At 47.3% G+C, this 22,913-nt stretch overlaps 1 protein-coding gene across 1 annotated transcript in view; it reads right to left on the bottom strand.

Annotated features, from left to right (window-relative positions):
- ADCY9 (adenylate cyclase 9) overlaps positions 1-22,913 on the bottom strand; it is a 187,863-nt gene that overhangs the window by 11,442 nt on the left and 153,508 nt on the right. The window contains exons 3-9 of the mRNA XM_068244188.1: positions 22,127-22,228; positions 13,739-13,959; positions 9,839-9,941; positions 8,982-9,190; positions 6,250-6,409; positions 4,453-4,601; positions 4,324-4,365 (exon numbers count right to left, since the gene is read on the bottom strand). Of these exons, the coding sequence (XP_068100289.1) occupies positions 4,324-4,365; positions 4,453-4,601; positions 6,250-6,409; positions 8,982-9,190; positions 9,839-9,941; positions 13,739-13,959; positions 22,127-22,228 (986 nt within the window). The remainder of the gene's footprint in view (positions 1-4,323; positions 4,366-4,452; positions 4,602-6,249; positions 6,410-8,981; positions 9,191-9,838; positions 9,942-13,738; positions 13,960-22,126; positions 22,229-22,913) is intronic.

Below are 22,913 nucleotides of genomic sequence, written 5' to 3'. Positions count from 1 at the left end.
CTAAATTGCACCCAGGGCGAGGCGTAAAATGCTTCTCCAACATGGAGACAGGTATAGGTGCCCGCAGTATAGGTAGCCAGCTATAGGTCCCACCCCAGTATAGGTAGCCCATATAGTTGCCCCCAGTATAGGTTAGATAGGTTGGTGTCCCCATATAGGTTAGATAGGTAGGTGCCTCCAATATAGGCAGCCAGTATATTTGCCCCAGTATAGGTTAGATAGGTATATGCCCCCACTATAGGTTAGATAGGTATATGCCCCCAGTATAGGTTAGATAGGTATTTGTCCCCAGTATAGCATAGATAGGTATATGTCCCCAGTATAGGTTAGATAGGTATATGTCCCCAGCATAGGTTACATAGGTATATGCCCCCAGTATAGGTTACATAGGTATATGCCCCCAGTATAGGTTACATAGGTATATGCCCCCAGTATAGGTTACATAGGTATATGCCCCCAGTATAGGTTACATAGGTATATGCCCCCAGTATAGGTTACATAGGTATATGCCCCCAGTATAGGTTACATAGGTATATGCCCCCAGTATAGGTTACATAGGTATAAGCCCCCAGTATAGGTAACATAGGTATATGCCCCCAGTATAGGTTACATAGGTATATGCCCCCAGTATAGGTTACATAGGTATATGCCTCCAGTATAGCTTAGATAGGTATATGCCCCCAGTATAGGTTAGATAGGTATATGCCTCCAGTATAGGTTAGATAGGTATATGTCCGCAGTATAGGTTACATAATTATATGCCTCCAGTATAGGTTAGATAGGTATATGTCCGCAGTATAGGTTACATAGGTATATGCCCCCAGTATAGGTTACATAGGTATATGCCCCCAGTATAGGTTACATAGGTATATGCCTCCAGTATAGCTTAGATAGGTATATGCCCCCAGTATAGGTTAGATAGAAATATGTCCGCAGTATAGGTTAGATAGGAATATTGCCCCCAGTATGTGCGCAGCGGCAGGGGGGAGCGGGCAGAGTGAAGTTTCCACTTACCTGCCTGGATCCTGCACACAGCTTCTATCTCCAGCCTCTCTCGGCGCGCATCGCATCGGTAAAAGCTCCCCCTGTGATGACATGCGGTTACGTCATCACAGGGGGCGCTGTTACCATAGCAACAGACGCCAGAACAAGAAGTCGATAGAAGCTGGCAGGATCGAGGAAGGTAAGTGGGAAAGTCTCTCTCCCCGCCGCTCCGCCTGGTGCCCGCACGGCCGCCGCCAGCAGCAGAGGCGCCCCTGAATAAAACACCTCTTTAGGCACCATCAAAACAATTACTGAAAATAAGTTGTCCCATATATACTTAACTTGAATATAAATGTATATACCGTATATACTCAAATACAAGTCGACCTCGTGTATAAGTCGACTCCATTATTCAACCCTTTTAAGCTGGAATTTTCTATTGATTCAAGTATAAGTCTACCCAGCAAAGTTAATAGCTGCACTTGGGGCTCAGGAGTAGTTAATGACTGCAGTGCATACAGTATTGCAGCCATTAACCCCTCCTGTCCCTTCAGTGTAGCCAATACCTCCTCCAGGCCCGCAAGTTCTGCAATTATTTACTCCCCTTTATGCAGCCCAGGATTTCCCCCCTGCCACTTTCCTTGTTAATTGTTGTGGCCAGGACTTTCAGGCCTGTGTTTTCTTGGTATCTCCTTTCCTCAAAGTATCACTTACCACAGGGTACATTGCTGCAAACGGGAATGTCACTTTTAGCACACACATTACTTAGTGTGCTCAGTGTTTCCTGTGATTCGCGTATAAGTCGACACCCATACTTTTTTGAAGTGAATCAGACCTACATTTCTAGAATTATACTCGAGTATATACAGTAACTACTTTTTTGTACTTTTCTACTTGCTAGGTCCTGAAGACATATTGTGCAGTTAAGATAGCAACACCAAGGAATAATACTATAGCCTGCTACACACCATTAATTGTGATTGGCCAGTTTTACCACCTCCATGTAGTATGGGGGCCAACAGATTTTGAATACCATGAACATAATGGGCTTGATTCACCAAGACAAATAGCACACCTTATCAGAGTAGCATAGCGAACTTATGCCTGCTATTTGGCAATGACGAGAGCTCCACTTATCCTACCCTGAGCACCTGCGGGTTCGTAGCGCTCTCTATGCTACTCTGATAAGGTGTGTTACCTTTGATAAGGCGTGCTAACTTTGATAAGGCATGCTATTTGTTTTAGTGAATCAAGCCCATTGTGTAGGTAAGCTCTCATACAACATGGAAGTGGTAAAATAATTGTGAATCAAAATTGTACAGGCTGCAGGCTAATGACACAGCATACATATAAAAAGGGCGCAGGGAAATTTTGTCGCATGGTGAAGCCAAAAAAAAAGTCATACTCTGCTGTGGTTAATTTCCTGGCAGCGTTAATTACTATTCCCCCTCTAAGGTGCCGTACAGTGGGGGTAAGATGTAAGTCGGCTTTCAGCTATTGCTGTCGGACAAATTGCACTGTTTTTATTGTCGTTTGGGCTCCATTTTCTGCCGGCACCTAAATTACTCACTAACCTCCACTAAAGCCTTAATTCACATTACCGTGGCACCCTTTGTTCCTGTCTCGGCGACACGTTCTGTTTCTATGTGGGTGGAGGAGGGTCGACGGTGGAGGGATGCGCAATGAACATGTCATAGCAGGGGGTGTGATTGGGGAAAATGCGATTGGCCAGCTCTCTGCCAATTGATCTGATTACTGGCGGAGCCATCGGGAGGCATCAGGCCATTGTGCACATGCTAGATTCTTGGCATAGGCGGTCATTATCAGCTGCCTCGGTTTCATCTAGTCAGTGTACAGAGCTTTAGAAGAAAAGGTCTAGTGATGGTCATGTCTAGGAGAACTCATGGAGAAGCATGTGCTTTGTTTGATCAGCTGATAGATTTGCTAAGCCCTGATTTGCTGTGATCACATCCTGCTTTAGCACATGATCACGACTAGCGAATCAAAGACTTATATATCTATCACCTGACCAAACTGATCACGTGCTTCTCCATGAGTTCTCCTAGACATTACCATTACTAAAAAGGCCACTGAATCAGAGCTAGAGCCTGATTTACTAAGGCATCTTCAGATATACCCAAGTATTTCTCTCCTGCTCTCGTCACAATCCTCCTAGCTCTTCTGTCCCGCTCACCAGGGATGCAAGCTGCACAAGGACATCATGCATTGCTGCGCTTCACTGCCACAATTTCTAGTCGGTTGAAATATCCATGTTCTAATTTTATACTCATGGCTATTCATGAGCTTGGAATTCTTCACATCACTTGTTAGTGCTGGCATTTCTACTTTTAAAGAGACTCTGTATTAAAAAAAAAAATATGCCCCTGGGGGTACTCACCTTGGGAGGGGGAAGCCTCTGGATCCTATCAAGGCTTCCCCCGTCCTCCTCCGTCCCATGGTGGTCTCTGTCTGCCTCTCGGAAGGCTGTTCAATATTTACCTTCCCTGGCTCCAGCGGGTGGCGCTGTTGCGGCTCTCCGCTCGGAAATAGATAGAAATAGCCGATCCCATTCAAGTCCATTCTACTGCGCAGGCGACTTGCGCCTGCGCAGTAGAGCGGACCCGACTGGGATTAGCTATTTCCGCCTATTTCGGAGCTGAGAGCCACTACTGTGCCTGTGCTGGAGCCAGGAAGGTAAATATTTACATCCCGCCGTTCGTGGAGCTGTATCGCCGCTGCCGTGGGAAAGAAGAGGGCGGGGAGACCTTGATAGGGTCCAGAGGCTTCTCCCTCCGGAGGAGAGTACCCCCAGGGGCGTTTTTTCTTAATACAGATTTTCTTTAAAGAAAACTTGCAACCCCCCCTTCCTAATGAGGCTTCCTCTGTCCTCCTAAGCCTCCGGGATACAGCGCTGGAAGCCCCGAACACTGACGAATAAATATTTACCTATCGCTATCCAGGTCGGGCTTAGGAAGAAATAGCTGAGCCTGATCTGGTCTGCTCTATTGTGCAGTAGAGCAGAACCCGGCTCGCAAAATCGCAGTAGAGTGGACCAGATCAGGATCGGCTATTTCCACCTGAGCTAAATCAGAACGCTGCAACTCTGTTGGCGCTGGAGCCGGGGAAGGTAAATAATGCGGCTGCTGTGGTTTTGGGAGGAGGAGGGGGGGGGGGGGGGGGGATCCCTGAGAGATCGCAGGATCCCTGAGGCTTGGGAGGATGGGGGAAGCCTCGTTAGGATCCAGAGGGTTCCCCCTCCTGAGGTTATTCTCTCCCAGGGTTTTTTTTCCTCTTTAATGCTTTTCAAAGTCATTTTCCTTTAATTGTGTAATATGTTACCTGTAGTTTGTAGTACTATTGGAATCCAGTGTCACAGTGAGTCTGAAATGAAACATAAGAGAGGTGAGTCATGTAGCCAGGAATAACAGTGTTGTCCCACCCGCCCCACACTCATCTACCCTCACTTACTCAAGTGGGAAGAGCGGCGCATACACCAGAATCAGCAGAGCAGCACCAGCCAGGGTGGCCAGGGTGGATCTCAGCCAGGAGCTCAGCTGGCAGAAGTTACAGTACTGGACTATGGGGATCAGCAGAGCTGAAGACAGGAACATTGTGTACTGCAAAAATCAAAGACAAGAAAGTCACCACCAGAGGGCAGCACAGCACAGAAAAGGGGACATTCACTGAAGCGGAGCCTGCATCACCTATGTTGTTTCATTTTTCAATTGTGGCTGACATCAATTTTGTATCAAAAACAAAAATTCTACATACTGGAGAGCTGGGGAAAAGCAGAAAGCCAAACACAAACACAAAAACTGCACAAAGCAATCATTCTTGACCCCCACCCCCCCATATGGCAGTCTCCACATACCTCTCCCTAGATTGTCCTTTAACCACTTGACGACCAGGGGATTTCTGTCTGATCTGTGCTGTGTGGGCTCTCCAGCCCCCAGCACAGATCAGCAGTGAGGCAGGGCGATCAGACATCCCCAAACAAAATTCACGACTGGGTCTCGACCTGGATTTTAGGCCTGATTGGCCAATTTTATTTTATGTACCACAGTGCAAAACAGCACGACGTTTCGACCAACAGGTCTTTATCAAGTGCTTACAAACTATTTGTGCAGCATCCATATATATAGAAGCAGATTCAAATTTAAAACACACCCCCGTAGGGGCGGGCACAATACTTAAAGAGACAGGCTATATTGAGGTGGTGTATACTGGAGAAGGTGTTCTTGCAGGAGGGAGTGGACCCCCAAGCCTCCCTGTTACGCAGAGAAAGCAAATGGATATATGACTTAGGAACTTTGGCGCCTAATGGCATGAATGAGGCCTACAACCTGAAGTGTTTTCTATGATTTTGTATAATATAGCCTGTCTCTTTAAGCGCAAGCAGTGCGCTTAACGCACACACCGCATTGGCGTAATGGAAGCCTATGGGCGACAGACGTAGTGTAAACGAGAAAGCGCGGTACGTCGCAGCACACACCCGATGGGAATCCCAGTGACGTACTTCCTGCCCATCTAGGAGTAAGTCACTGAGCAGGGGGCGGCGTTATACATATGACCTTGGTGGCGCACTCTGCCGCAGGGTCCTATGAGTTAGGTTTGTTGCGTTGTAATGTGCAGGAGCCTTTCATCGCAACAAAACGCAAAACAATAAAAATAATAATAAAATGTAAAACTGGCCTCAACTGCAAAAAGATGTGTACATCACCGATTATCATATCCTAAAAGTAAAACACCAGCCCTCTAAACAAAGCATGTGCATATATACATTAGACAGTCAGGTCACATGATGTTCTCATTAGACAGTCAGGTCACATGATGTTCCCATACTTATGTGACTGGCACAAGTCAATGGGGGGGGGGGGGGGGGGACAGTGATAAGCATGATGGCATCACTACCCACCCCCACTGACCTCTGCTCCACATATGCAAAGATCAGCATATAATAAATGGGCTGACGTTACTTTTTGTACTGAGGTACGAGTTATAGGGGGGTATTCAGTATTCACATGACTGCGGTAAGCAGAATAATGTGTGTAAAGCCTTACTGCATGTGAGTAGAGCATTACATGCAATGCATTACAATCTTCTCATCGTGTACAAGACTTTACACACGTAATTTTGTGTACCGCAAGTTTAGTAAATCTACCCCGTAAAGTGGCAAAACACCATGTCCTTATACAAAGGCCCCCCCCCCCCCCCCCAAAGTTTCCCTTAACCAACCACTCCCTCCCGTCACAGCGTCACCCGTACATGGATGTTGGTGTAGAATTCAGAAGTTAGGCAGGAGAAGACGACAGCCGCTGGCACAGAAACGAGGACGGTGCCAACAATGTGACGAGGAAGCCACCCAGAGATCACTTCCAGGAGACGCTTGGTGCACAGGAACGTGTCCTCCAGATAGAAGGCCATCCTGCAGGGGACAGAAAGGAACATGGCAATGGCAGAATATACTTCCCATCAGGGCTATAGCTATAGGCTCCTCTGGGTTCTAACATAATACCAGTCTGAACTCCATATGACCCCCATATTATGAAATTGTTTTGCTGGCATCACACAGATTTCAATGCATCATCTTAAAGAGAAACCATGACCAAGAATTGAACTTCATCCCAATCAGTAGCTGATACCCCCTTTTACATGAGAAATCTATTCCTTTTCACAAACGGATCATCAGGGGGGGTCTGTATGGCTGATATTGTGGTGAAACCCCTCCCACAAGAAACTCTGAGGACCATGGTACTCCTGGCAGTTTCCTGTCTGTGAACCTTGTTGCATTGTGGGAAATAGCTGTTTACAGATGTTTCCAACTGCCAAAACAGCAAGCAGCAGCTACATCACCTGCCAGCAGTAAAAATTTCACCATGTGATAAATGTCAGAATGTAGATCAAGGATTTAAAAGAATTTACAATGGGCAAACACTGACTTAAATCATTTATATATAATTATTGTTATTTTCACTGGAGTTCCTCTTCAAAGGATGACTGAAGTGAGAGGTATATATGGAGGCTGCCATACTTATTTCCTTTTAAACAATACCAGTTGCCTGGCAGCCCTGCTGATCTATTGGGCTGCAGTTATGTTTGAAATACACCAGAAACAAGCATGTAGCTAATCTTGTCAGAAACACCTGATCTGCTGCATGCTTGTTCAGAGTCTATGGCTAAAAGTATTAGCGGCAAAGGATCAGCAGGATAGCCAGGCAACTGGTATCGCTTAAAAGGAAATAAATATGGTAGCCCCATATCCCTCTCACTACAGTTGTCTTTTGAATGAAAATGATTGATTTTAAATGTCAAAAAGTATGTAAAGCGTTCTTTTGCTTGCATTAACAATAATCAATTTGATTCAATCTATCAGCTTCCGCGTTTGATAAAATTTTTATTGCTAATCCACAGTTCTTACATTTAAAATTTGCATGGGTAAGATTGTTTGGAGGCATCAAGGTGGCCAGTAATGGTCCAATTTCCTTAACAATCACCTAGCCAATCCGATAAATGCTATCTGTTGGAAATAATCAAACAGGTCTACTAAAGGGAACACATAACCAATCCAATCTTTCCATGCATCGGATATGGTACATGTTCTCTTCTCGTTAGAGGACTTGATTGATCTGACCAATCGCATTAATCGGATCGATTGACCATTAGTGGTATGTCACTGCTGTAGTTTAAAGCAGTAGGATCAGCCATACTATTCCAGGGGAAAAATACACATATATAAGTAGATAAATACTTGATCTACTTACATAACACATGTATTATACTGTCCACGTTTTGATTTCAGTGAATGTTATATAGTAAATGACGAGAATTCTGTTCCTGGTGGGGGCCATGTCTTTTGCCCACAGTTAAGACTAACTTGTGATGTCATTTCTGCCCTTTACTTTTTTTATTGTCTTCTCCAATAGCTGAGTCACCTCAGCCTTGCTTGTAAACACAAGTGAGTAGGGGATCAGGTTTCAGATAAGCAGCAAGCAGGGAAATAAAGGGAAGAGGAGGAATATATTATAGATAAAAAGAACCCCCAGCATGCAATTCTTTGGCACAGACTACTAAAGAGCCTGTGCTCCTAAGGTATATGATACTCCAAATCATAACAGCAGAAAATGTTTTGAAAGTTTTGAATGCAGGATTAGCATCTTTATCACTTAATACACTCAGACCAGTTGCTGTTGAAATTTGATTTTTATGGTGACGATACCGCTTTAAGGTGAAAATTGGCTCTTGACTTGACTGAGCTCCTGTACGAGCTGAAGTTCACATAATGATGTGCACAGGGAGGATAGGGAGTGCAGAGATTGATGTTCCACTTTGCCCCACTTGATCAGTACAGTGCTATGTGGTCATGAATACCCAGCTGCTTTTTCTGCTGCTCACTCAAGAAGCATTTATCAGAGTACCCGGTCATTCCAAAATTATCAGATTTGTTGGAAATATTGACTTCTATTCACGGTATTCTCTTCAGCCATCACAATGTCCAGTGTGAAGCAGGGACGGATTTACCATAAGGCACTGTAGGCTCATGCCTACAGGCAGCTAATGATGGAGAGGCGGCTAACTCCCCTCCCTGAGTGTCTACCACCCTCTCTCCCAATGCACGGTCCTAAGCGGAGCGTAAATTAGAGGTTACTCACCTGACTTGGCATTCTACTTACGAGATCTACCTTTAGCCAGGGGCAACTCTAGCTACATAATACTTGGGGGCACCTCTGGCTACATAATACTAAGGGGCACCTGTGGATAACTATGCCGTGCAAGGGAATGGTGACAGCTGAGCCAGCCAGCACACTTGTGACATGGTAGTAGAGCAGAGGTTTGTGGGTTCGTGGAGGGTGAACTCTAGAGCGCCAGAACATCTGTACCTTTAGGTTCCTGTGATGTAAATCTGAGCCTGGTGTGAAGTCACCAGTCCATTTCACCCTAGGCACCCCTTGTGGGGCCCCCTCTAACATCTAGGAACCCTCCCTGTCTCCTGCACTCACCTGATAGAGACAAGTAAGGAGAGGAATCCCAGAGTACCACACACACCAAGGACAATGAGAACGGGTGTTGGTGGAGGTGCAGGAACATTGCCTGGCTTCAGAAAACAGGCAATGGAGAGAAGGAAGAAGATGAAGAAGCAGAGGAGGACATCCAGCAGGGAACTGAAGGTGGCGCTGGCAAACGTTTTCACTGGAGCCATCCGTATCACCTGCAGAGAGAGCGGGAAACATTACTATTATTAAGAGTATATTCAGAAATGTGTATCGTTCATCATCTACACCTCAGAGCAATCATGCTGGCCCCACATGGAAAACATGACATAACCATACAATGAAAAACATAAATAACCCTTTTCTTTTTTATAGTGAAATATTTCCTCATTATACAGCAAAAAAATAATTAAAATAATAATGCTTTGACTATATTGCACTCACAGCATTATAGACAGAAAGAAAAACAGTACTACCTAGCTAAACCTCACTCCCATTGAACATTTCTGACAAGTGGGCTTCTGTATCAAATACAGGCTATCACCATCTTAAAAATGCTTTTTCTGCATTCTTTGTGCAATTGTGGGAGAGGTGTTCCCAAGAGCAAATTGGATCTTGGAACCAGGAGGGCTGCGGTGGTAGAGAAATGAGGGGAAGAGGCCAATTAACATTAAGGGCCCTTTTCCACTAGCAATCGCTAGCGTTCGCGCTATGCAGGCTATTTCTTTGAGGTACTTTTCATGGATAATGTGGAGAATGACGGTGGTCTAAAAGGAGAGGAATCCCAGAGTACCGGTGTGAAAAGGGGCTTTCAAGGATTGGCCTGAAGGCCTACACAATAAATATGTGACACTGCGACAGATTACCTCCTCTTGGTAGCTGGCTCGATATGACATCTCTAGCTCCTTGTTTTGGAAGTTCAGGCTGAAGCGGTTTATTGGAGGCTTGAAGAAGTAATCCTTCATCAGGCTGGATAAGAAAAACAGATAATTGTGAGAAGTTCTAATATCTGCCGAGGTCATATAAAGGTCTCATTAGATTAGCTCTTACTTAAAGAGGAACTCCAGTGAAAATAATGTAATAAAAAAGTGCTTCATTTTTACAATAATTATGTATAAATGATTTAGTCAGTGTTTGCCCATTGTAAAATCTTTTAAATCCCTGATTTACATTCTGACGTTTATTACCTGGTGACATTTTTACCATTGGCAGGTGATGTAGCTGCTGCATGCTTTTTTGGCAGTTGGAAACAGCTGTAAACAGCTATTTGCCACAATGCAACAAGGTTCACAGACAGGAAACTGCCAGGAGTACCACGGTCCTCAGAGTTTCTTGTGGGAGGGGTTTCACCACAATATCAGTCATACAGCGTCCCCTGATGGTCTGTTTGTGAAAAGGAATAGATTTCGCATGTAAAAGGGGGTATCAGCTACTGATTGGGATAAAGTTCAATTCTTGGTTGGAGTTCCTCCTTAAAGCCTTCTACAGTATACTCTCCGTATTTGCATATAGAACTGCCCATTACATCATATACACCCTAGCTCTGTGACTAGACCCATATAATCTGCCACAACATATGTTTTCCATTAATTCATACCAACTAGAGATATCAAGTCAATCTGCATGGTGCATACATGGAAAAGCAATGCATGTAATCAATGGAGCAGGTGACAAATTTGTGAGCATGGCCGTTTTTGGACATAGGCAAACCATGCTGATGGCTGGGGTGACACCTAACCAATATATGGTAAGTATTGTAAGTGTGCTGATTAAGCTGTAGTTGATTTAGACTTGGGTGATTGTTGCGACAGTAATACACGACTACACGCTCCTTATTATTGTTAGTAAGATGTCTAATGTGGGTTCAGCAAGTTTGGGCTAGTAAGGTGTTTCTGGTATAGTCATAATTTGTGTATCCTTATAGGACACGCCCCCTTCTGTGCTGGGACTTTCTAAACAATCTTTGACATTAACCATTTCCCAACCATAGATTTTTTTCCCCTTCAAAAGCATAGCAATTTTCACATCGCGCTCCTCCCATTAATTTGCCAATAACTTTATCTCTACTTACCTCACCAAAATGATCTATACACAACACAGAGACACATTTCTATGCCCCTGAGCAGGAGATGTAGTTCTCAGATAAGGTCAAAGACTGCTTTTGGTCGCGTTCACCTCTGTGTACAAGCGTGGCCATACTGAGCAGTGGTTCTTTGCGCCACTTGTGCAAGGCGTTTTTCTCAGTGCACATGCGGCTTCATGCTACTGCATGGTGCAAACCCACTGCTGCTTGCACAGCACAGAGGAGAGCGCCGCTGCAAAAGGCCCGGCGACGGAGGTGCTGTGGAGGATTAGGGAAGAGGCTTCCCCTACTGACATAAGTATGTACCTTATTCCCCCCCCCCCTCATTACCAGTTTACTACTAAGACTTATTTGGAGAAACAACATTATTCTGTATATAACCAATCCATTTTCTATAAGTGACTGCCAAACCTATTAATGTAGGCTATGATCTCCCTATTCACAAGATGAGGAGGAGCAAATACTAATATTACTTTGCCTGGAACAGCAAAACATGGCCAGAAACAGCCCTGTCTCTAAATAGCTGGTCGCTGTCATGTGATCTATTTTTGTATTCTGTTCCCCATCCTGTTGTGTTTATCACCTCTGTGCCAGCAGATCTGTTTGCTACAAATGTGAAAAGATCTAAGAACGAAATGACCATTTAAGGAGTTAGTGTACTTCTCGGCCAAAACAATTTAAAATGAGTCTCTGATCAAGAATGCAATGTACTTGTGTTATTTATTTTAATTACGTTTTGAAATACAGGCTTCTTAATGCCATTGCTTACATTACAGGGATCAGCACACACAACAGCAACTTTAATATCAATATTTTATCAATAGACTGTAAGTAAAGAGTAAAGCCCGGTACAGAGTTTATACTTTAGCCAGCCACACATGATTGCTTCAGCCAGCAGTTCATGACAAGTTCTATTGCTTGTCAACCATTCCTTCACAGGAACAGACGATTTCGAATTTCTGTAAGGCTTTGGATGGCTAAAATCAATCACAAATGATGGTTTCCACTGTCAGAAGTCTTGTCTACATGATTGTTAGCAGTGCGCACAGAACATATGGTTTGGTTGACATGGCTGTACGATGAAAATTTGTTAAAATAATGCAATGATATAGCATTATTGATTTAGACAATATCTGAAGAACACTGAAATATTTCAGTGCACTAATACATACCATACATCAGGCGACTTGGCGGACGATCAACCATTGAATTCAATTATTACAGTATAATGAACTCAGAAGAAAATAGGTGCTGCCAAGTGCATGCACGATCAATTATGCGACCAAGATGTGGAGATGTAGGGCCAACTTGCTTGATTGATTGCGTGGCAGTAACGGGCGAGCGATATTGGAATGAGCACAACGAAACCCCCACTGCTGTTCCCCCAGTGTGCATGTATGTGTGCGTTTATACATTATCTGTCTATTCCACTAGCCCTATATACCGGTATGTGCATAGGGCTGTTGGTAGAACGACGGATTCGGAAGACAGAGAGGCACCGCGACACAGGGAAGGTAATGTATAAATGCACACATGTACATCTACACACTGGGGGAACAGCGGCAAGGCATTGGATGCACAGGACTCGGCCAATTCCCGAGAGATTTCATGCTGAAATTGATCAGGAATCGCCCTGTGGTGTTTGGGCTATTATATACACAGGCATTTACAAAAACTTCAATCATGAGGTAAAGTGCCTATAATTGATAGAGAAGGCAACAACATTGATTTGTTTTGGGTCAACAAACCTTCTCTAGGCCTTCATACATACAATGAATATCTAAAAAGTGTCAAATACAATACAATAAAAATTTGCAGTTAAATACCACAATACAATAAGGTTATAATGACAAGATCACAACCTTTGAGAAAAGAACACCTAAGGCCTGAAGAAGGTTCGTTGACCCGACACAAATCGATGTTGCCTTCTCTATCAATTATATGCACTTTACCACGTGATTGAAGATTTTGTATACAAATTTCTGCATTTTTTTGGAATATTAAAAGAAAAAGTATATTTTGCAATTTTTGGTTTCCTGAGTACTATTATATACTCAGGGATATAGTATTATATATACTCAGGTATATAGTATATCCCTGAGTATATAATAGTACTTGTGGTGGTGATTGTGGTGCACCTACAGGGATTTTGTTTGTTTTTACTCCCCCAATACAATATCACTGTGCTGTATGGGCAGCCGGCAGATCTCTCTCTAATCAGATTCGATCAGAGAGAGATTTGTCTCTTGGTCGAATCTGCCCATCATGGCCAGATGGATGGCTACCTTTACATTTCAAAGGACCATTATAATAAAAATTGTAAGTTTGAAAATACATGTGTCTGCATATGTATAAAATGTACATTTTTTTCCATAATAAAATGCTCTATAAATCACTTTTTCCCCCATGTGTCTGTCAGTTTTAGCCTAGTCCATCTCCTCCATCACTAGAGGATGCAAGCTGGAGCGAGAACAGTTAGCTATACATGCTAAAGCATGCTCTGCAGCACACTCAGCATATTGGGTTGTCACATTACCCGTGGTATATCGCCCCTGACAAGGCCAACCACCAACCCTCCCCCCTTTACACCCGGTGTGGAAAAATCAGTGACATACAGTAAATTCTTTTGTACATACATTGCTGTGGCTACAGACTCTTATGCCCCCTGCTTAGCTGGCATTACCTATCTTCTTTAATAACTTCCACAAAGTGGCCGTCTGTCTTCTCCCGGATGTTCTTGAAGCGCAGGGGGAGCAGGGCAGACTGGTCCATACTGACTCCACACCAGCGATTGTTTCCTTGTAGCATTTCGTACAGGGAGGCCTGGCTGTTGTTCAGGCTGTCTTCTGGAGGTGGGCTGAGGAGTCCATTCTGGGTCTTCAAGTGTCGGCCAATGGCTGACGGCTGAGAGAGAGAGGAAGACAGATACATCACACCATCATTTATCTCTTTACTTAGCAGTAAGCCATGTCTCTGTCATGTAACCCATAGAGGGATCACTGACTGAAGGGGGGGGTTCCAGAAGGCGTTAAACAAAAAATAATACTACTAGTTTCTGGTAGTGCAGTCAAAATCAGAGTGCAGGAAATTAAAAGCCTTACCGGGAAATGAATGGGAAATACGGTGTTGAGCAAGCTACAGCCACCACAACCCCCCCCAAAACACCCTCGGCCTAATGTGGGTTTGCAGTGTAACACAGCTTCTTCAGGGACTTGAGATCCCAGCATTGTTTACTGGACCACATTAAATAGCAGGATTGTCCACCTGACCACATTAGATCCCAGCATTGTCCACCTGACCACATAAGACTCAGCATTGACCACCTTACTACATGAGATCCCAGCATGGTCCACCTGACCACATGAGATCCCAGCATGGTCCACCTAAACACATGAGATCCCAGCATGGTCCACCTGACCACATGAGATCCCCGCATTGTCCACCTTACTACATGAGATCCCAGCATGGTCCACCTGACCACATGAGATCCCAGCATGGTCCACCTGACCACATAAGATCCCAGCATTGACCACCTTACTACATGAGATCCCAGCAGGGTCCACCTGACCACATGAGAATCCAGCATTGTCCACCTTACTACATGAGATCCCAGCATGGTCCACCTGACCCCATGAGATCCCAGCATTGTCCACCTGACCACATGAGATCCCAGCATGGTCCACCTGACCACATGAGATCCCAGCACGGTCCACCTGACCACATGAGATCCCAGCACGGTCCACCTGACCACATGAGATCTTAGCATTGTCCACCTGACCACATGAGACCCCAGCATGGTCCACCTGACCACGAGATCCCAGCACGGTCCACCTGACCACATGAGATCCCAGCATTGTCCACCTGACCACATGAGATCCCAGCATGGTCTACCTGACTACATAAGATGCCAGCATAGTCCGCCTGACCACAGCAAGTTCAGTTTTCTTTAAAATCTACTCAGCAGCACTGAAAAGGCTTGGTGTTTCTTTAACGGTTTTACAGCATCAGAACTACGGCAAGTAGTTTGCGCCCACACATCAGTCTTAGTACCGCTCACTGCGCGTGCAGTGCGGGTGCGCCTATATTACTGCACGATAACGTCGCACCCGCTGCCCCTTCATAACGGCGCATCGGGTGCCCCTGAAACGCGCCACTTCGGGGGTACCCGATGCGCCGTTATCGCCGCACCAGGTGCGACGTTTAAGAGGCAGCGGGTGCGACTGTATCGTCGCACCGTGCACGAATATAGGGGCTCCCCCGCTGTGCGCGCAGTGAGCGGGGCTGCCGCGCGAAGTAGCTTTGCACGCACTAGGGGCAAAAAAATGGCTTTTCACACCGCCGCTAACACTTAGCGCCGGTTAGTGAATCAAGCCCTATATTACCTATCTTTTTTTAATTAACATAACTAATGTAACTTAATGACAGTATGTTTGTTAAAGCCATTGGGTATCAGGTTGAAATATTTTTTTTAAAATTACATATACATGTTTAAAAATGTAGATACATGCACCTGTGCTTGTTGTCGCTGCACTACCGCCCCCCGTTCCTGCAATATATCCCGAATTGCACTCGGTTTCTATCCAAGATGGCTGCCGACCTTTGCTTCATCTTCCGGGTCGGCAGCCTCTTACTTCCTAATATCTCCAAGTCTCCAGCGCCGATAAAATAGCGCGAGACAGTGGAGACTTGGGGTGCGCGTCCCTGGTACAGTGCGTGCGCGCTCACGTCTACCGTCAAGCGCGCGCGAGTGCAGTACATCACTGCAGTGCACAGTCTACGGAGCTGCAGCCCTGAAATACATGTGAAGGTATGATAGGACCTTCACTAATTAGATTATATATATATATATTACATTCCCCCACTGGCCCGCTATGTGCTGCAGCATGCCAAAGACTTCTTCAAACACCTTCACCCAGCACTGCGCGCTCTTGTATTGAGCAAGGGAGCCACATGGTGACCAAAGTAGTTGCATTTCAGGCAGAAGTTAAAATACATGCCTGTAAGCATCGCAAGATTGCTTGCTCTGAATCAAACTTACTTTGACAGAGAAATTGGAAGAGGAACTGTAGTGAAAATAACAGGAATACAATTGCTTATTCTTTCAAATATTCATTTATACATTATTTAGTCAGTGTTTGCCCATTGTACAATCTTTCATCTCCCCGATTTACACTCTGAAATTTAGCACTGGTGATGACATCTTTAGTTCTGCCAGGTGATCTGTGTGGAATGTTTGTAACTGAAAGTTCTATGCACAGAGGGAGATACTGCTTGCCTGTCAGTTGGAAAAAGCCATTATTTTCCACAATGCAATGAGGTTTACAAACAGCAAACTGTCAAGACCATGGTCATGACCTCACACTGTGGGAGGGGTTTCATCGTATTATGATCTAGTTGAGAAAAGGTAAAGATTTCTCGTGGAAAAGGGGTTGTCAGCTACTGATTGGAATGACGTTCAAACCTTGGTTAAAGTTACCTGACATTCACTATGACAGAGCAAGAGCTAAGGCTGTTGTAACTAGCACTTCTCTAGCAGCTGGTGAGAGTGCACGAGCGGCTCTGTGCTACTGCGCTGGCGTGGGTGCAGCACAGTCGCGCTTGCCAGAAGAGGAGCGGGGCCTGGATGTTAAGAATGGTCCCTCTCTTTAAGTATTTACTTTATTCACTTTGTGACACTTGTCTTAATAAAGGAAAGTGTACCTGAAGGAAACATTATGAGATAATAGTGTACATATAGTTGCAATCCTACTGTGAAGACGTAACCGGTGTGCATGCTCTCCGGTACCCAAGCGGGCATACTACGCATGCGCGTGCAGTATGCCCGGGTCAGAGTGCACACATGCTGGCTATGTCTTCCCCCACAGGAGTGCACGCGTTCCTCTGTGGAAATACTGCGGCCAGGGGCGTCGCTAGCCCTAATTTGGGGGGGCACGTGCCCCCAATCTGTCCTGGGGTGCCACGGATCTCCGCCCGGCCGCCCCCTCTAGCAGCGGCTCCCTCCAGCCGCCGCGTCACTCAGACCTCAGGATCAGGCGGCGAGCCGGCGACCAATCGTGCGGGCGCTAGGACCCAGCGCCCGCACTGATATGCGGAAGTGACATCACTTCCGCATATCGAGCGGGTGCGTCCAGCGCCCGCTCTTACAGGTCGGGTCGCCGCTGATCCTGAGGTCTGCTACGAGGTAAGGGGGGTGGTGGGAGCGGCGGCGGCGGGGGAGCCTCCCTGGCACTCACTCACTCCCTAAAGGGGCTCCCTGGCACTTATTCACTCCCTAAAGGGGCTCCCTGGCACTCACTCACTCCCTAAAGGGGCTCCCTGGCACTCACTCCCTAAAGGGGCTCCCTGGCACTCACTCACTCCCTAAAGGGGCTCCCTGGCACTCACTCACTGCCTAAAGGGGCTCCCTGGCACTCACTCACTGCCTAAAGGGGCTCCCTGGCACTCACTCACTGCCTAAAGGGGCTCCCTGGCACTCACTCACTCCCTAAAGGGGCTCCCCCTGGCACTCACTCACTGCTTAAAGGGGCTCCCTGGCACTCACTCACTGCCTAAAGGGGCTCCCTGGCACTCACTCACTGCCTAAAGGGGCTCCCTGGCACTCACTCACTCCCTAAAGGGGCTCCCTGGCACTCACTCACTCCCTAAAGGGGCTCCCCCTGGCACTCACTCACTCCCTAAAGGGGCTCCCTGGCACTCACTCACTCCCTAAAGGGGCTCCCTGGCACTCACTCACTGCCTAAAGGGGCTCCCTGGCACTCACTCACTGCCTAAAGGGGCTCCCTGGCACTCACTCACTCACTCCCTAAAGGGCCTCCCTGTCACTCACTCACTCCCTAAAGGGCCTCCCTGTCACTCACTCACTCCCTAAAGGGGCTCCCTGGCACTCACTCCCTAAAGGGGCTCCCTGGCACTCACTCACTCCCTAAAGGGGCTTCCTGGCACTCACTTACTCCCTAAAGGGGCTCCCTGGCACTCACTCACTCACTCCCTAAAGGGGCTCCCTGGCACTCACTCACTGCTTAAAGGGGCTCCCTGGCACTCACTCACTGCTTAAAGGGGCTCCCTGGCACTCACTCACTGCCTGAAGGGGCTCCCTGGCACTCACTCACTGCCTGAAGGGGCTCCCTGGCACTCACTCACTGCCTGAAGGGGCTCCCTGGCACTCACTCACTGCCTGAAGGGGCTCCCTGGCACTCACTCACTGCCTGAAGGGGCTCCCTGGCACTCACTCACTGCCTAAAGGGGCTCCCTGTCACTCACTTACTGCCTAAAGGGGCTCCCTGGCACACACTCACTGCCTAAAGGGGCTCCCTGGCACTCACTCACTGCCTGAAGGGGCTCCCTGGCACTCACTCACTCCCTAAAGGGGCTCCCCCTGGCACTCACTCACTGCCTAAAGGGGCTCCCTGGCACTCACTCCCTAAAGGGGCTCCCTGGCACTCACTCACTGCCTAAAGGGGCTCCCTGGCACTCACTCACTCCCTAAAGGGGCTCCCCCTGGCACTCACTCACTCCCTAAAGGGGCTCCCTGGCACTCACTCACTCCCTAAAGGGGCTCCCTGGCACTCACTCACTGCCTAAAGGGGCTCCCTGGCACTCACTCACTCCCTAAAGGGGCTCCCTGGCACTCACTCACTCCCTAAAGGGGCTCCCTGGCACTCACTCACTCCCTAAAGGGGCTCCCTGGCACTCACTCACTCCCTAAAGGGGCTCCCTGGCACTCACTCACTCCGTAAAGGGGCTCCCTGGCACTCACTCACTCCCTAAAGGGGCTCCCTGGCACTCACTCACTCCCTAAAGGGTCTCCCCCTGGCACTCACTCACTGCCTAAAGGGGCTCCCTGGCACTCACTCACTCCCTAAAGGGCCTCCCTGGCACTCACTCACTCCCTAAAGGGGCTCCCTGGCACTCACTCACTCCCTAAAGGGGCTCCCCCTGGCACTCACTCACTCCCTAAAGGGGCTCCCCCTGGCACTCACTTACTCCCTAAAGGTGCTCCCTGGCACTCACTCCCTAAAGGTGCTCCCTGGCACACATTCACCCCCTAAAGGTGCTCCCTGGCACTCACTCACTCCCTAAAGGGGCTCCCTGGCACTCACTCACTTCCTAAAGGTGCTCCCTGGCACTCACTCACTCCCTAAAGGGGCTCCCTGGCACTCACTCAATCCCTAAAGGGGCTCCCTGGCACTCACTCAATCCCTAAAGGGGCTCCCTGGCACTCACTCACTCCCTAAAGGGGCTCCCTGGCACTCACTCACTCCCTAAAGGGCCTCCCTGTCACTCACTCACTCCCTAAAGGGGCTCCCTGGCACTCACTCACTCCCTGAAGGGGCTCCCTGGCACTCACTCACTGCCTGAAGGGGCTCCCTGGCACTCACTCACTGCCTGAAGGGGCTCCCTGGCACTCACTCACTGCCTGAATGGGGCTTCCTGGCACTCACTCACTACCTGAAGGGGCTCCCTGGCACTCACTCACTACCTGAAGGGGCTCCCTGGCACTCACTCACTGCCTGAAGGGGCTCCCTGGCACTCACTCACTGCCTGAAGGGGCTCCCTGGCACTCACTCACTGCCTGAAGGGGCTCCCTGGCACTCACTCACTGCTTAAAGAGGCTCCCTGGCACTCACTCACTGCCTAAAGGGGCTCCCTGGCACTCACTCACTGCCTGAAGGGGCTCCCTGGCACTCACTCACTGCCTGAAGGGGCTCCCTGGCACTCACTCACTGCCTGAAGGGGCTCCCTGGCACTCACTCACTGCCTGAAGGGGCTCCCTGGCACTCACTCACTGCCTGAAGGGGCTCCCTGGCACGCACTCACTGCCTGAAGGGGCTCCCTGGCACGCACTCACTGTCTGAAGGGGCTCCCTGGCACTCACTCACTGCCTGAAGGGGCTCCCTGGCACTCACTCACTGCCTGAAGGGGCTCTCTGGCACTCACTCACTGCCTAAAGGGGCTCCCTGGCACTCACTCACTGCTTAAAGGGGCTCCCTGGCACTCACTCACTGCCTAAAGGGGCTCCCTGGCACTCACTCACTGCTTAAAGGGGCTCCCTGGCACTCACTCACTGCCTAAAGGGGCTCCCTGGCACTCACTCACTGCCTAAAGGGGCTCCCTGGCACTCACTCACTGCTTAAAGGGGCTCCCTGGCACTCACTCACTGCCTAAAGGGGCTCCCTGGCACTCACTATCGGGGTCCCTGTCACTCACTACCTAACTGGAGGCGCCTGTCACTCACTAGCTAACCTGGGGGTCCCTGTCACTCACTACCTAACTTGGGGGGCTACCATATTAAGGGGTCATTCTGCCTATTTATGTGAAATGCTGTCTATTTATGTGCCTCATGACTGCTGAATTTGTCTTGTTGGGAGCCTTATGATTTGTTGGGGGCCTCAAGATTGCTGAATTTGTCTTGTTGGGGGCCTCATGATTGCTGAATTTGTCTTGTTGGGGGCCTCATGAATTGTTGGAGGCCTCATGATTGCTGAATTTGTCTTGTTGGGGGCCTCATGATTTGTTGGGGGCCTCATGATTGCTGAATTTGTCTTGTTGGGGGTCACATGATTGCTAAATGCGAGACTATGGGAAAAGCTGAATCCTTATCATATGAGACAATAGCATTAAACCTACTTTTTTAGCTTTTTAAAACAGAAAATAAAACTGGGAGGTTCTAAAAAAATGAATACATTTTTCAGGAGTAGGATGGATGAAATTGTTTATCTTCACAGTTTATTTTCAACTTGGATTTTCCATAATGTTCATGTATGAGTTAAAACGTTTGTACAGTATTTAGTTTAAATTGCGGTTGCCACTTTGCGATAGATAAGTGACTTTTGGATTGCAGTTTGGGCACTCGGCCTCCAAAAGGTTCGCCACCACTGTCATAATCTAATGTCCCACCATTGCTAGGTTCATGTAAATTTGTCTCCACCCGGCCGTTACCACACCTATATTCTGGTCCATGGCCCACCCATTTTTCGGTGCGGCACGATAAGCACGCCGCACAACGTGATCCTTATATTTTTGGCACGCTAGCTGCAGTCTGCTGAATTCTGCTGCCTACAGTATACGCTGTTCTCTAGTGCCTGCACTGTGTGCTGATTTACCTCCAGTGTGTACAGTGTAAGGTGTTACTCTGTGCCTTTACTGATTGTAAACCAGCTATATTGTATGCTGATCCCTGCTACTTTCAGTATGTACAGTATTAGCTATAAAGCCTGGTACACACATACAATTTAGATTAGCCAATTTTAGCTCTGTTCATAAAATTCATTGTCTGTTGGCCCACTTACTGCACGGGGGTGGTAAAATTGGGGGTCAGTGATTGACCAATCAAAATTGTATGTGCGTATACATCTTTGATCTATGCCTATACTGATTGTAAATTATCCAAATAAAGGACAGGGGGCTCCATCCAATATTTCGATGGGCAGGCCCGTTATCTGTAGCTTACACCGCTGCTAAGTTCATGTACATTTGGCCCCACCCATGGCCACGCCCACTCACCGCATGGCCACGCCCATTTTTAGCCATATACCTCCCCGCCTGGTGCCCACAGGTGCCCCCGATCTCCAAGGACCCTAGAAACGCCCCTGGCCACGCATCTGCAGGAGCGCGACTGACAGGGAGGAGCAAAGGGGCGGAGATGACGGAGGAGTGACAGAGCAGGGCAAAGAAGCTCTGCCGTCTCTCTCTTGCCTTGACTATTCAAGTGGTCTATTCAAGTGGTCAAAGAATATAAACACTGATTGTAGGTGCAAGCCTGCAGCAAAAATGACGAAAAAGGGACATAACTATAGAGGGCAATGAGGTAAGTGGTCCTCTATTAATAAAAACAACATAAAAAACGGTAAACATTCACTTTATTGCTGAGGTTCCTCTTTAAGAGATTATTTCTTAAAATTAAGAATCAAGGCTGAACCCCTTCTGCAGTAGCAAGGGTCACACTGCATGATGTGGAGAAGCAGATACAGGAGAAGCTCTGGAGTCCCTGAGACACATGACAAGTCAGTGGATGATTGTGCAAGAACTGAGGTATCGCTTTTGTAAGGCCTAACTCTTTAACCGAACCTACCCGACTGGCTCCTCCTTTCCATTCATCTGGGGTTCCATTGGCAGCAGAAGCACCTTCCTCCACTCCTTCCCGGACTCCTGGGTCTCCACATGATGGGCAACTCTGTGAACAGGCAACAGTGAGACATTAGCATTACTTTTTATTCCCACCTATTTACACCAATTAGCCAAGGACTTCTACAACATCTGGTACACTTTATGGCTTGGGTAAGTTATGGCTTGGGTAAGGTAGAACCACCATCAGATGGTACAGGTAGTACTCCTGTATTGGGTTTAAGAGATTAGGAAGGCCCATAGTTTTACCTTGCATGGCGGGCCCAGGAGGGACCTCTTAGTGTACTTTGTATGGGGTCCACAACAAAACAATTTTTTGGATTCTGATGATGTCCTTGGGCTAAGGGACAGCTGCCAAAACATTACTGGTTTCATAGTTACAATGTTTATTGTGCCATTTCTAAACTAGAATTTAAAGAAGAACTTTAACCCAGGATTGAACTTCATACAGGACTTCACTAGAGCCACCCCCATCCTGTGGAACTCTCTTACACTGCCCATCAGGCCTACCCCTTCCTTCAGCACCTTCAAACAGATCCTCTGCCCTCCTCCTATTGTATGACCACCCCTTCCCTTTAGATTGTAAAGTTTTGTCAGGGCCCTCTTTCCTTGTGTATCCTACCTGATCGTGCACCCTGTACCCAGAATAACCTGAACTTGAATTACTTGGACTTCTACTCCAGTAAATGATCTGCCATTGTGTTTCTTACTGCTTATTACACTTATTGTGTTGT

The sequence above is a fragment of the Hyperolius riggenbachi genome, chromosome 7 (assembly GCF_040937935.1).
Source record: "Hyperolius riggenbachi isolate aHypRig1 chromosome 7, aHypRig1.pri, whole genome shotgun sequence".
Taxonomy (NCBI): domain Eukaryota; kingdom Metazoa; phylum Chordata; class Amphibia; order Anura; family Hyperoliidae; genus Hyperolius; species Hyperolius riggenbachi.
Note: the sequence above shows the minus strand (reverse complement) of the source record. Positions and strands in the feature narration are given on the sequence as shown.